The sequence below is a fragment of the Perognathus longimembris genome, chromosome 3 (genome assembly GCF_023159225.1).
Source record: "Perognathus longimembris pacificus isolate PPM17 chromosome 3, ASM2315922v1, whole genome shotgun sequence".
Taxonomy (NCBI): Eukaryota; Metazoa; Chordata; class Mammalia; order Rodentia; family Heteromyidae; genus Perognathus; species Perognathus longimembris.
In genome coordinates, this window is record NC_063163.1 from 74,780,818 (window position 1) to 74,794,656 (window position 13,839).

Below are 13,839 nucleotides of genomic sequence, written 5' to 3' on the forward strand. Positions count from 1 at the left end.
ATGGCCTAGTGGAAGAGTACTCACCTCGTATACATGAAGCCCTGGGTTCGATTCCTCAGCACCACATATATAGAAAAAGCCAGAAGTGGCACTGTGGCTCAAGTGGTAGAGGGCTAGCCTTGAGCAAAAAGAAGCCAGGGTCAGTGCTCAGACCCTGAGTTCAAGCCCCAGGACTGGCAAAAAAAAAAAATTAGTCAAATGAATCAATCAGTCAATCCACCATGACTCCAACAAGGATGACATATCCTTCTCTCTCACACTGACATGGCATAGACATGTGCCTCTCTAGAACATCTGTGACCTTCTCACATCTCCACATCGAAGGGCTGCGGTCTTTCCATCAGCCATTGCACAAAGTCCCAGTACATTCTTCCACCCCCCCCCCCAGCATCCCACTATGTGTCTGACTCCCAGTGAAACTCAAACACAGCCTTCCCCAGAAAGCGGTCTCATCTGGAACCACCTAGATAGAAATCTAGAACATGATAGAAATGCCCTGCTCTATCCTAAGTCTATTCTGATCAGTCTTTCCCAACTTCACTTTTAGGGGTGTTATCTTGGAAATTTGAGAGCAACCAGGAAACTTGGAAAGCATTCCAAATAAAGGTGTGTCTTACTTTTTGTTGGCTGGGGTTTTTTTTTCTTTCACTTGTTTTGTTTTGTGTGTTGAACTCCAGCTGCTAGATATTTTCTGTCATATATTTGCATTATCTCAATTCCTTCCTCCAAAATCCAATCATCTTAACTGACCCACATTAGAGAAGGATTTATTACAATGAAGCTTCAGCCAGGCACAGTGGCTCACACCTGTAATCCAGCTACTTGGAAGGCAGAGATCAGAAGGATCATCATTTGAGACCAGTCCAGGCAGAAAGTGAGTGAAAGCCGCCACCACCACCCCCCACCAGCCGTCAACCAATAAAATGTGGTCAGGGTGGGTCTATTCCTGTGGTCCTGACCAGGCTGGGTACAAAACCTGATTCAAAAGAAAAAAAAAGACCAGCCAGGCATGGGTGGCTCACACCTGTAATCCTACTACTCAGAAGGCTGAGGGCTAAGGATAATGGGACAAAGCCAACCCAGGGAAGGAAATGCATCAGACTCTTATTTCTAATTAACTACCAAAAAGCCAGAAATGGCACCATTGCTCAAGTGACAGAGTATTATCCTTGAGCACAAAAGCTCAGGGACAGCAGAGCCCAGGCCCTGAGTTCAAGCCCCAGGACTGGCATAAGAAAGAAAGAGAGGAAGAAAGAAAAAGAGAGAGAGAGAGGAAGGAAGGAAGGAAGGAAGGAAGGGAGGGAGGGAGGAGGGAGGGAGGGAGGGAGGGAGGGAGGGAGGGAAAAAAGAAGAAGAAGAAAGAAGAAAGAAAGAAAGACTAAAGCAAAAAAAGACAGGGTGAGGAGATGGCTCAAGTGGTAGAGTGGCTGGGTGCCTAGCAAGCTCAAGACCTTGCATTCAATCCAGAGTACTGCCAAAGAGAAGAAGAAAAAGAAAAAAGAAAGAGAGAGGAGGAGGAGGGGAAAGAGACAGGAAGGAGGGAAGGAGAGAGGAAGGGAGGGAGGGAGGGAGCGAGGGAGGGAGGGAGGGAGGAAGGAAGGAAGGAAGGAAGGAAGGAAGGAGAAAAAAAGGAAGGAAGGAAGGAAGGAGAAAAAAAAGGAAAGAAGGAAGGAAGAAAGAAGAAAGAGGGATGGAAGGAAAAGGAAAGGAGAAAAGAAGGAAGAGATAGAGAAAGGGAAGGAGGGAGGAAAGGAAGGAAATAAAGTTTCAAAAAGGGAAGAAAAGGAGAAACTTTGGTTCCACATAGGATGAAAGAGGAAATGTGATCTCACTTAACACTTAACTCAATGTATGTCTAGCTTTTATTTCTTCTTTTTTTTTTTTTTGGTTAGTCATGGGGCTTGAACTCTTGGATTTTGTTTCTTTTCCCCTGGCGGCAGCGCTCAGCAGCGCCTCCCATATCCCTAATGACTTTGTGGTGCTCTTACCCCTTCTGAAGTAGCCAGACCTTTCCTAGGTCAATATTGTAAGGACACAAGACAGGCCTTTTGTAACAAGAAGCCTTGTATGGTAGGGAGCTAGCCTGGAGCACAAAGAGCCCAGGGGACAATGCTCAGGCCCCGAGTTCAAGCCCCAGGATCCGCAAGAAAAAAAAAAAAAAAAAAGACTGCAATTTTAGCCAGGCACCAGTGGCTCATGCCTGTAATCCTTGCTACTCAAGAGGCTGAGATCTGAGGATCTCGGCTCAAAGCCAGCTCAGGCAGCAAAGTCCATGAGACTCTTATCCCCAACTAACTACCAGAAAAACGGAAGTGGTGCTGTGGCTCAAGTGATAGAGTGCTAGCCTTGAGCTGAAGAGCTCAGGGACAGTGCCCAGGCCCAGAGTTCAAGCCTCATGACTGACAAAAAAAAAAGCCGCACATTCCCATATACAGCCCCTCAGGGATGCCTGGAGCTGGCTGCAACTGGCAATCCTCAAATCTCAGCCTCCTGAGTAGCTGGAATTACAGGCGTGAGGCGCCAGCACCTGACCGGGCCATTCATTTCTTTTTTTTTTTTTTTTTGGCCAGTCTGGGCCTTGGACTCAGGGCCTGAGCACTGTCCCTGGCTTCTTCCCGCTCAAGGCTAGCACTCTGCACTTTGAGCCACAGCGCCACTTCTGGCCGTTTTCTGTATATGTGGTGCTGGGGAATCGAACCTAGGGCCTCATGTATCCGAGCAGGCACTCTTGCCACTAGGCTATATCCCCAGCCCCATTCATTTCTTAATTGCATGTTAATTGTCCAACGGGATGTCTATACAGTATAAAACATGTGCAGATACAGATCTGTAATCCACCTGACCCCCCTCTCCTAGTCCCCATCTTTCAATGAGTTCCATTTTGTGGACTTCATTCACAGTTGATTTAAGTATACAACAGAATGGGCCTTATTATGACTTTATTTTTGGTCCTAGGGCTTGAACTCTCGGCGCTGTCCCTGAGATCTTCAGTTCCAGGCTTGTGCTCTACCACTTGAGCCATAGTACCACTTCTGGTTTTCTGGTGGTTAATTAAGGATAAGAGTCTCATGGACTTTCCTGTCTGGGTTGGCTTTGAACCAAGATCCTCAGATCTCAGCTTCCTGAGTAGCTGGGATTACAGGCATAAGCCACAGATGCCGGGCCTTATTATGACATTTCTATACATAGATAATGTATTTTGATAATATTCACCCAGCCACTGCCTTCTTGTCTTCCCCGCCCCCTCTCCCTGGTCCTCTCCCCCAAATGGTTCTCTCTGCTACTTTTTAATTTTTTTTTATTTTTTATTTTGGCCAGTCCTGGGCCTTGGATTCAGCGCCTGAGCACTGTCCCTGGCTTCTTTTTGCTCAAGGCTAGCACTCTGCCACTTGAGCCACAGCGCCACTTCTGGCCGTTTTCTGTATATGTGGTGCTGGGGAATTGAACTAGGGTTTCATGTATATGAGGCAAGCACTCTTGCCACTAGGCCATATTCCCAGCCATACTTCTTAATTTTTTTTAAAAAGAGTTCGCAATTCCACATATGAGAGAAAATGTAAATCTGGCTTATCTCACTCAACATGATCATCTCCAGTCCCACCCACTATTTCCTGCAAGTGACTTCATTCTTTTTGTTGTTTGGTTTGGTTTGGTTGCGGGGGGGGGGGGGGGGTGGTTTGTTTTGGGGGGTTTTTTGTTTGTTTTTTTTGGTCAGTTGTGAGGCTTGATGCTCACATCTCAGCCTTCTTGAGTTGCTAGAATTTATAGGCATGAGCACCAGAACCAGTTTTACACATGGTTTCTTACTGAGATGACAAGAATATTCTAGAATGACATCTGGCGAGGACTCCACTCAGTAAATATAGTAAGGAAAAAAATATAAAATAAAAACCATTGAGTTGGACACTTTCAGGGGACCAGCCCTGTGGTGGTGAATTATGAAAGCTGTGAACATAAAAGTCACAAAAACAAAATGAACTATTGAGAGAGAATCAAGATAGGGGTTGGGGAGGGCCAGGAACCGTCAGTGGGAGCAGCCAGACCCAACCATTCCAGCCCTGGATGCCAACTGTGTCCATTACAAGCTGGGTGACCTCGAGCAGTCATTCAGTGTCCCAACTGTGGGCCTTGATTTCCCCATCTGCAAAGCAGGAGGTGCCACGCTTATCTCTCCTGAGGGCTCCGAAGAAGCAAGGAACGCTGGCGCCATCAGTTCAGGAATAGAATTCTCCCGGCCAAAGGGTGACTGCAGATGAGCTGAGCCCAGGGTGAGGTGGAAGGTCCTGTGGTTTAGCTGGCACCAAAAAACAAAAAAAAAAAAAGATCAAGCTAATCTCTGATGCAGCCATCTTAGCCAGGGGCTGTTCGCCTCGCTGTACCATCATTCACTCCATGGGCGGCTGACTATTTCTACACCAAGGCTGTGCCAAGGGTGTGTCTCCAGCTCTAGTCATGAGGTCTCTGGAGTGGCAATAAAAAGGACAAGCAATCACAGGCAGCCCTCTGGGGAGAAATCCAGAAAGATCCCACACCGTCAGCCCTGAACCAAAAGCCAGAAGGTGACAAGACGGAGTCTGGCATTAAGGTGAGTGATGGGAGTGTTACCCTTCTTTCTCTGTCTCTGTCTCTGTCTCTGTCTCTGTCTCTCCTCTCTCTCTCTCTCTCTCACACACCACACACACAAACACACACACACACACCCTCATTCTTCAATAAATAGCTGCTCCGTATTTCCACTCATTCGTTCATCTGTGATGCATCCTTTCCATTTGTTAATTATTTGTCAACCCCATGAATTCTCCCAGGCACCTCTGGGCCCAGCTGTGGGGCCTGAGGGAGACAAAGATGAAGGGTGTCAGCTAACCTGTCCACTCTTGGGAATTAAGAATGTTTGAAAGGAGGGAACATTGATCAAAGTATATCACATTCATGAACTGCCTTGGTAAATGACAACTCCTTTGTACAACTGCTTAAAGAGGATTTTTTTTTTAAGGAATCAATTTAAAAACAAGTTTTCTTGCTGTATTTTTTTTGCTTATTTTGGTTTTTTGTTATTTTCTGTTTTCAGTTTTTTTTGTTTGTTTGGGGGCCAGTCCTGGAGCTTGAACTCAGGGCCTGGGCACTGTCCCTGAGCTTCTTTTGACTCAAGGCTAGCACTCTATCACTTGAGCCACAGTGCCACTTCCATCCTTTTCTGAGTGGTTTGTTGGAGATAAGAGTCTCACGGACTTTCCTGCCTGGGTTGGCTTTGAACTGCAATCCTCAGATCTCAGGACTACAGGTGTGAGCCACCAGTGCCTGGCACTTTTTTTTTTTTAATATGCTGCTGTAATGCAGGCACAAACAGATGGGGCCGTGGGAATCCTAAAAACCTACTTTGATTCACCACTGCACTTAAACACAGAGTGCACCCCCCTCTCCTCCAGATCCTTTGTTTTCAGGAAGGAAAACCAAGATTCAGAGAGGGGACAGAGAGGCTGAAGGTCACACAGCTGGGAGGAGCCAGGGCAGGACATGATTCTGGTTTATCTGGTTCTAGAGCCTACTTCCACTTCTCCCCTCACAACACACAGCTCACCTTCACCTTCCCCATGTGTGTCTGTGCACATGTGTGTGTGCATGCATGTGTGTTCACATGTCTGTTTGTGTGTGTGAGAAATAGTTGTTCAGTTTTTGTCCCAGACTAGAGCTACCTAAGGACAAGAAGAATGTCTGATTTGTATAATATAGTCCCAGTACTTAACACATAATACTCAGAAAATGTATGCTGGGTGGATGGATGGGTGGGTAGATGAATGGATGCTAGATGGATAGATAAAAAGATGCATAGGGCTAGGCACTGGTGGCTCATGCCTGTAATCCTAACTACTTAAGAGGCTGAAATCTGAGGATTGTGGTTCAAAAGCCAGCCCCGGCAGGAAAGTCCATGAGACTCTTATCTCCAATTAACCACCAGGAAACCGGAAGTGACACTGTGGCTCAAGTAGTAGAATACTAGCTGAAGAGCTCAGGGACTGTGCCCAGGCCCAGAGTTCAAGCCCCACAACCGCAAAAAAAAAAAAAAGGATGTATAGGTGGGAGGGTTAGTGGATGAAAAATATATAGATGGATAAATGAGTAAGTAAGGTGAATGATGAGTGGATCGATGAATGGGATAGTTGAATAGTTGGATGGTGGATAGATGGATGAGTAGGTGAGTAGACAGATGCATGGATAGATGGATGGATGGATGGAAAAATGTATTGGATGGGTTGATGGTTGAGTACATGACAGGTGATTAGACAAGTGACTGATAAGGGTGGATGATGGGGGAAGATGAGGCAGGCATTATGCCACCAAAAGCATCAAGGAACTCTCCACTAGTAAAGAAGTACCCAGGCTAACAATAAATAATATAAAACATAACATAATATAATGCAAAGTGATAGGAAAACACCAAAAACATGCCTGAAGTCTCTCTGTCCAGCCATAGAGCACCACAGGACTGAGAGAATGACACGCTCTGATAGAACTTTGATAGAACTTTCTCAAGGCTGAAAGAGGAAAGGCAGACAAACTTCTTCACATTGCAGAACAGCTGCAGGGCAGCTTCAAAGGACTATTCCTAGCTGGGCACAGTGGCTCACGCCTATAATCCTAGTCACTCAGGAGACTGAGATCTGCAGATTGAGGTTTAGGCAGAAAAATCAATGGAACTCTTGTCTCCAATAAATCACACACACAAAAAAGCTAGCAGTAGCACTGTGGCTCAAGTAGTAGAACACCAGCCTTGAGAAAAAAATATCTCAGGGACAGCACCCAGGCCCTCAGTTTAAGACTCAGGAGTGCACCAAAAACAAAAATAGAGCTGGGAATATGGTTTAGTGGTAGAGTGCTTGCCTTGCATGCATGAAGCCCTGGGTTCAATTCCTCAGCACCACAAATATAGAAAAAGCCAGAAGTGGTGCTGTGGCTCAAGTGGCAAAATGCTGGCCTTGAGCAAAAAGCCAGGGGACAGTGCCCAGGCCCTGAGTTCAAGCCCCAGGACTGGCAAATGATCATCATCATCATCATCATCATCACCATCATCACCATCATCATCATCATCATCACCATCAATTCATGGAATCCTCATCTTAAACCCACGCCTTGAAGCCCCTGCTACGGACGCCTCTCCAGCTGGTCAGCTCTGGGTAGACAAGGAGAGGACCCTGGCCCTAGGCTGCAGTTGTCCACCCTGGAGAGGCCAGGCCCATGGCGGGCTGGCAAGGGTCTAGGCAGGGAGCCACGTCTCCACAGAGACACAAGACTTCCAAGGGGGGCTGGGAATATGGCCTAGTGGCAAGAGTGCTCGCCTCTTATACATGAAGTCCTGGGTTCAATTCCCCAGCACCACATATACAGAAAACGGCCAGAAGTGGCGCTGTGGCTCAAGTGACAGAGTGCTAGCCTTGAGCAAAGAGAAGCCAGGGACAGTGCTCAGGCCCTGAGTTCAAGGCCCAGGACTGGCAAAAAAAAAAAAAAGAAAGAAAAGACTTCCAAGGGCATGGGGGTGGAAGGCTTCACCAGAGCGTCACTCAGAGGGGACGTGTGCCGTGGATGGCCACCCTATGACCGGGTCTGACCACGGAACAAGTTCCCACCACTGGCATCCTAAAAGCCGGGACAGACACACCAATCCATGCCTCTGTCCTTCCAGCCATCCTACAGAGCCCTAGGCCAGCACCAGACGCCCAGGACCAGACTCAGGATGGAAGGAGAAATAAGCAACCCTCAGCCTCTACAGGAGGTGGGCTGGGCAGTGGGGGGAGGGGACACAGGGAGATGCGGGGAGGGTGGGTTCCATGCTTCATGAAATACAGAAGGGTAGGGGCAGCTCTGTGGTAGAGCTACCTGGCACTGGAGTCGCCAGGTTTCGCCCCCCCAGAGTGGAGGGGGGAGGAAAAGGAAGGAGGAAAGGAGAGTAAGGGAGAGGAGAGAGGAGGGGAAGGGGGAAGGAAGGAAGGAAGGAAGGAAGGAAGGAAGGAAGGAAGGAAGGAAGGAAGGAAGGAAGGAAGGAAGGAAGGAAGGAAGGAAGAAAGGGCTGGTGGCCTATCATCCTATAATCCTAGCTAATCAGCTACTCAGGAGGTAGAGATCTGAAAATCACAGTTCAAAACCAGCCCAGGCAGACAAATCTGAGAGTTATCTCCAAAAAACTAGAAAAAAAATAGAAATGGAACTGTGGTTCAGATGGTATTGTGTCAGCCTTGAACAGAAAAAGCTAAGCAAGAGTATTGAAGCCCCAGGACTACCACACACTTGCGTGCACACCTACACACACACATGCAGAAAATTCACAGTTGAATTTGAATTGTGCACAGATAAATAATTCTGTAGTCTAATATACTCCATGTTGTATATGAGATGTACTTATTGTTTTAACTTACTTTTTTTAATTGAAATTTGGGTGTCACTGGGCACCCTGTGTTGTTGTGGTGGTGGTTTGCCAGTCCTGGGGCTTGAACTCAGGGCCTGGGCACTGTCCCTGAGCTTCTTTTGCTCGAGGCTAGCATTTCACCACTTGAGCCACCGCACTACTTCCAGCTTTTTCTATGTATGTGGTGCTGAGGAATCGAACCCAGGGCTTCATGCATGCTCAGCAAGCACTCTACCACTAAGCCCCATTCCCAGCCCCTGCACCCGGTGTTTTAGCTGGCCACTCCCTGCAGTATCTTCTGCCTGTCCCTCACCCCCACTGATATCTCTGTCATATCTGGGTCCCAGGAGACATATGACATGTCTGGTGCCCGCCTGGCCCTCACACTGTGCGTCACTGAAGCTCGAGAAGGGTTCGGAAGCAGATTTGGATGCCCTGGAACGTATGTTCCACCAGCTGAGATTTGAAAACACCACAAAGACAAACCTACTGGCCAGGTATTGGATTGGCAGTTGTCTAAGTCCAGGCCATGAGGGAAGAGGCCCGGATGGGACAGGGAGGCCTCTGGAAGTCCAGCTCAGCCTCGTGTCTCTCTCCTCTTCGCCTTTCCAGCAATTTCTAGATGAGATGAAAACATTCCAGGAGACCCTAGACAGCTGGGAGGAGCCCGTCAGCTGCGCCTTTGTGGTGCTCATGGCACACGGGGACGAAGGGCTCCTCAAGGGGGTGGATGAGGAGATGGTCAAGCTGGATGACCTCTTTGAAGCCCTGAACAACAAGAACTGCGAGGCGCTGCGAGGCAAGCCCAAGGTGTTCATCATGCAGGCCTGCCGAGGAGGTGAGGATGAGCCAGAGCTGTGGTCCACCTTTCTTTTCTTTATTTTGCCAGTCCTGGGGCTTGAACTTGGGGCCTAGACGCTATTCCTGGGCTTCTTTGTGCTCAAGAGCAGCACCCTACCACTTGAGCCACAGCGCCACTTCTGGCTCTTTTGAGTGGTTTATTGGAGATCAGAGTCTCACGGACTTTCCTGCCCAGGCTGCCTTCGAACCTCAATTCTCAAATCTCAGCCTCCTGAGTATCTGGGATGACAGGTGTGAGCCACTGGCAACTGGCTTTCTTTTCCTTCATTTTTCTTGTTCTTGTTCCTTTTCTTTTCCTTTTTGGCAGCACTCAGAGTTAAACTCGGGGCCTGGAAGCTCCCTCTGCAAATATTCTTCCACTTGAGACACACACCCCAAACCTATTTTACTTTCAAATAGTATTTGGCTCACAAAATCATACCCAGGCTGAGCCTCAAACCACGATCCTCTGGATCTCTGCCTCCCCCAAAGGCTGGAATGACAGGCTTATATCCTTCCTCCATCCCGACTCCCCTCCCTGTCCCTCCCTAACCCAGAGACCCAGCTAAGATTAGAGCACCCCCATATGCCCTTCCCCCTGGGTCCATGTAGCTCTCCGACTTCACCCATACCTCTTTGGTGTTTCAGAGCACAGGGACCTTGGTGAAACCATAGGTGGGGATCAGGTGGTGATGATCAAGCAAGATCACCCCCAAACCATTCCGACGTACACGGACACACTCCATGTCTACGCCACAATGGAAGGTACACACTCCCAGCTGGCCTGGGGTGGGCGGGCTCTCTCCTCCAGCACTCATACCTTCCAGGGCCCCCCTGTATCCCCAGGACACCCCCCACAACACTCACCCCTCCAAAATCCCCTCCCGCCAGGGTACATCGCCTACAGGCATGACCAGAAAGGCTCCTGTTTCATTCAGACCTTGGTGGAGGTGTTCACGGAGAAGAAAGGGCCCATCCTGGAGCTGCTCACGGAGGTAACATAGGCAAAGGTGTCTGAAACACCAGAGCAGGCCCTGCTCCTCCTCCCAGTCTTTCTCCATTTCCCCACCCCAAGCCCCAGATTTCCACACAGACAAAAGATGTCTGCCTTCCAGCTCCAATCCTGGGCCTTCGAAAGTCAGCAGCAGGGAAGATGGTTTACGTGAAATACAGACCAACTTCTAGCAAGGCAGCCTTCTTTTTTGTTGGTTTTGTTTTTTTTGTCCCAGTCCTGGGGTCTTGAACTCAGGGCCTGGATAATTCCCCTGAGCTCTGTCTTGCTCAAGGTTGGTATTTGACCACTTGAGCCAGAGCTCTGTTTCTGGTTTTCTAGTGGTTTGTTGAAGTGAAGATAAGAGTCTCACAGAGGGGTCGGGGATTTAGCTCAGTGGAAGACCACTTGCCTGACAAGTGCAAGACCCTGAGTTCAGTCCTCAGCTCTGGGGAAAAAAGAGTCTCACGGAGACTTTCCTGAGTAGCTAGGATAACAGGTGTGAGCCACTGGCCCCAGCTCATATACTTTATATTTAACCAGCTTGGGTGACTTTTTTTCTTCTAATGGTGCTACTTTTCTATTACAGATTATATATGCTAGAATATGTATGTGTATGATGTATAATGTATGATAGATAGATAGATAGATAGATAGATAGATAGATAGATAGATAGATAGATAGATGGATAGATAGATGGATGGGACAGATGGTTGGATGGATAGATAAACAGACAGACAGACAGATGATCCCTGTGTCAAAAATGTCCAGCCAGTGCCAAGGTGATGGTGGCTCATGCCTGTCAAACTGGCTACTCAGGAAGCTGAGATCCAAAGATCACAGTTTGAAGCCAGCCGGGGCAGGAAAGCCCATGAGACTCTTATCTCCAATGAGCCACCAGCAAAAACAGCCCAGGAACAGAAAACCCAGGCCCTGAGTTCAAAAAAAAAAAAGAAAAACAAAACAAAAATGAAAAGTCCAGCCAATGACTCCTTCAAAACGATATGGAGAAAATTAAGGTCTCTCATTTCAAGCCATGGATGCCCACCATCCATCCCTAACCTCCTCCCGCCTCCCTCACGCCCATGGCACCCATGTTCCCCACCCAGGGGTCCAGTCCTCTAAATGGACACGTGTTATTGCAGGTGACCCGGCTCATGGCTGAAGCAGAGCTGATGCAGGAAGGAAGAGCGAGGAAAGTGAACCCTGAAATCCAGAGCACACTCCGGAAACGCTCTACCTCCAATAAAAGTCCAACAGCCCCTTGTCCTGGTCTCTTCCTGAGGTCCCCTCCCACCTCACCCTGCCCATCCATGTCACCCCAGGACACCAGGCATGGTCCCGAAACATCACCTCCCTCAGTCCACCCCCCCACTCTGCTAACCCAACCACAGAGTGGCAACCACTCAGTCTCCTGCTGTTCTTCCTCTCAGTAATCAAACCACACAGGGGAATCCACATCAAGCTGTGATTTTTATCCACTCTCAAGTCAATGCTTGCCCTCCTCCTCCTCCTCCTCCTCCTCTCCTCCTCCTCCTCCTCCTCCTCCCCTCCTCCTCCTTCTTTTCTTGTTCTCTTCTTCCTCTTTCTTTCTCCTCCTCTCCTTCTCTCCTCTTCCTCCTCCTCCTCTTCTTCCACCTTCTTCTTCTCCACTCTCTCCTCTGTCTCCTCTTCCTCTCTTCTCTCTCTCTCAGCTTTGGAATTGCCTCCTCTTCTTTTCAGTTTCTCTTCTTCCCAGTGCATCTTCCCATAAAGTGCCCTGCATTCTGACCCCTCTCCAAGAAAAATCCACCCACTGTCTCTTTCTATTCTGAAATCTTCGACTTTAAACAACTCTCCATCAGAGCATCACTGGGCTCCAGGGCATCCCCGGGTATCTCTCTGTTATTTTCCCATTTCACACAATAAGGACCCAGAGAGGTTCAATCATTGGTCAAATATCCGGTGTAGGTAGTAGACTCAAGGTCTAACTTTCTTCCCACTCTCATTTCCACAGTCTTCTATGTCCTCATTAATCATAAATATTTCTTTTTGTTTTCTCACTGTCTTTAAAAAAAATTTCTTTCATACAAAGGGGTGTCTATTTAGCATGTCAATTTATGAGTTCATTGCATCTTCATCAATGTCACCCTTTCCATCATTCTCCCTCCTCTCTCCCAGCCCTATTCATGCCCCCAACAGAACACTTTTCTACTTAGCACTGCCTGAGGAATGTTGTCCCTCTTGCCAGGCACTGGTGTCTCACACCTGTCATCGCAGCTATTCAGGAGGCTGAGTTCTGAGGAAGCCAGCCCAGAGCAGGAAAGCCTATGAATCTTATCTCCAATGAACCACCAAAAAGCCAGAAATGGAGCTGTGGATCAAGTAGTAGAATGCCAGCCTTGAGTGAAAAAGCTCAGGGACAGTGCCCAGGCCCTGAGTTCAAGCCCCAGGACAGGTACCACAGAAGGAAAGAAGAAAGAAAGAAAGAAAGAAGAAAGAAAGAAGAAAGAAGAAAGAAGAAAGAAAGAAAGAAAGAAAGAAGAAAGAAAGAAAGGAAAGAAAGGAAGGAAGGAAGGAAGGAAGGAAGGAAGGAAGGAAGGAAGGAAGGAAGGAAGGAAGGAAGGAAGGAAGGAAGAAGGAAGGAAAGGGGAAGAGGGGGAGGGGAGGAAGGGGAGGGAGCAAAAGGAGGGGGAGGGAGGGAAGGGATAGAAGGAGGATTTTGGACTTGGTGGTGGGGTCACTGGGAAGACTTCTAGAAACCCTACAGATCTTTGGTGCAGAGCTGGAAGTTGGATCAGCTCCAATGTTACACCATCACTGGACACTCCCAGCTAAAGATGAGTCTTGTTTTCCTTCTCCAAGCCTTCCTGGACACCCCCAGATGCCAGCCCTCCATATGCCAGTGGCTCCCATACCTGTTCTCCTTCCCTTCCTTGGCCCCCCAATGTCCCCTGAGGCCCCCAACACCTCCAAGGCCTCCAAGGCCCTCCCAAGACCCCGTCTACCCCTCTCCATCTCCATCTCCAAGCCCATATCCTTCCTTGCCTCTCCTCCTTCCTTTCCCCCCATCACCCACCCTCCTTACCATCTAAGAAAGGCCTCTTTCCCAAATGGAGGCCACCCATCTCTATAGTTTCCTCATACCTTGGTTTACTCCCATCCCCCCTGCCCCTCCATAAAACCATATTTTTCTGTGATACTCCCGTAACCTGCCTCTCTGCCTCTACACCACCAGTGCCCCTTGACTCCACCCTTTCTTCATTACCTGTCCCCCCCACACACACACCCTATTTATTCCACGAAGCCATCCTAACACTCTTTCAAGTTCATTCTATCCTCTGACCCAGGATGGAATGAATGCTGAGAATTAACACCTGCTGGAGGGAAGGAACATTGATGGACATAATGAATGTCCAATAAACAGCTGCCCAACTTAGCAAGAAGTGTATAGGAATCCTTGCTTTGTTTAAACCATGAGTCTGAGCTGAGCACCTGTGGCACATGCCTGTAATCCTAGCTACTTAGGAAGCTGAAATCAGAGGATGGCATTTAGATGCCAGCCCGGGTAGGAAAGTCTATAAGACTCTTAGCTCCAGTTAACAAGCAAAAAGCCAGAGGTAGAGATGT

General features: G+C 48.3%; 1 protein-coding gene across 1 annotated transcript; it reads left to right on the forward strand.

The window, feature by feature from the left end:
- Positions 1-7,729: 7,729 nt before the first annotated feature.
- Positions 7,730-13,457, forward strand: LOC125347707 (caspase-14-like). Its single transcript, XM_048340684.1, is given in 8 exon segments — positions 7,730-7,768; positions 8,746-8,808; positions 8,810-8,885; positions 9,000-9,236; positions 9,887-10,003; positions 10,130-10,233; positions 11,376-11,515; positions 13,448-13,457. Coding segments are annotated over 8 exon segments (786 nt in total).
- Positions 13,458-13,839: the final 382 nt, after the last annotated feature.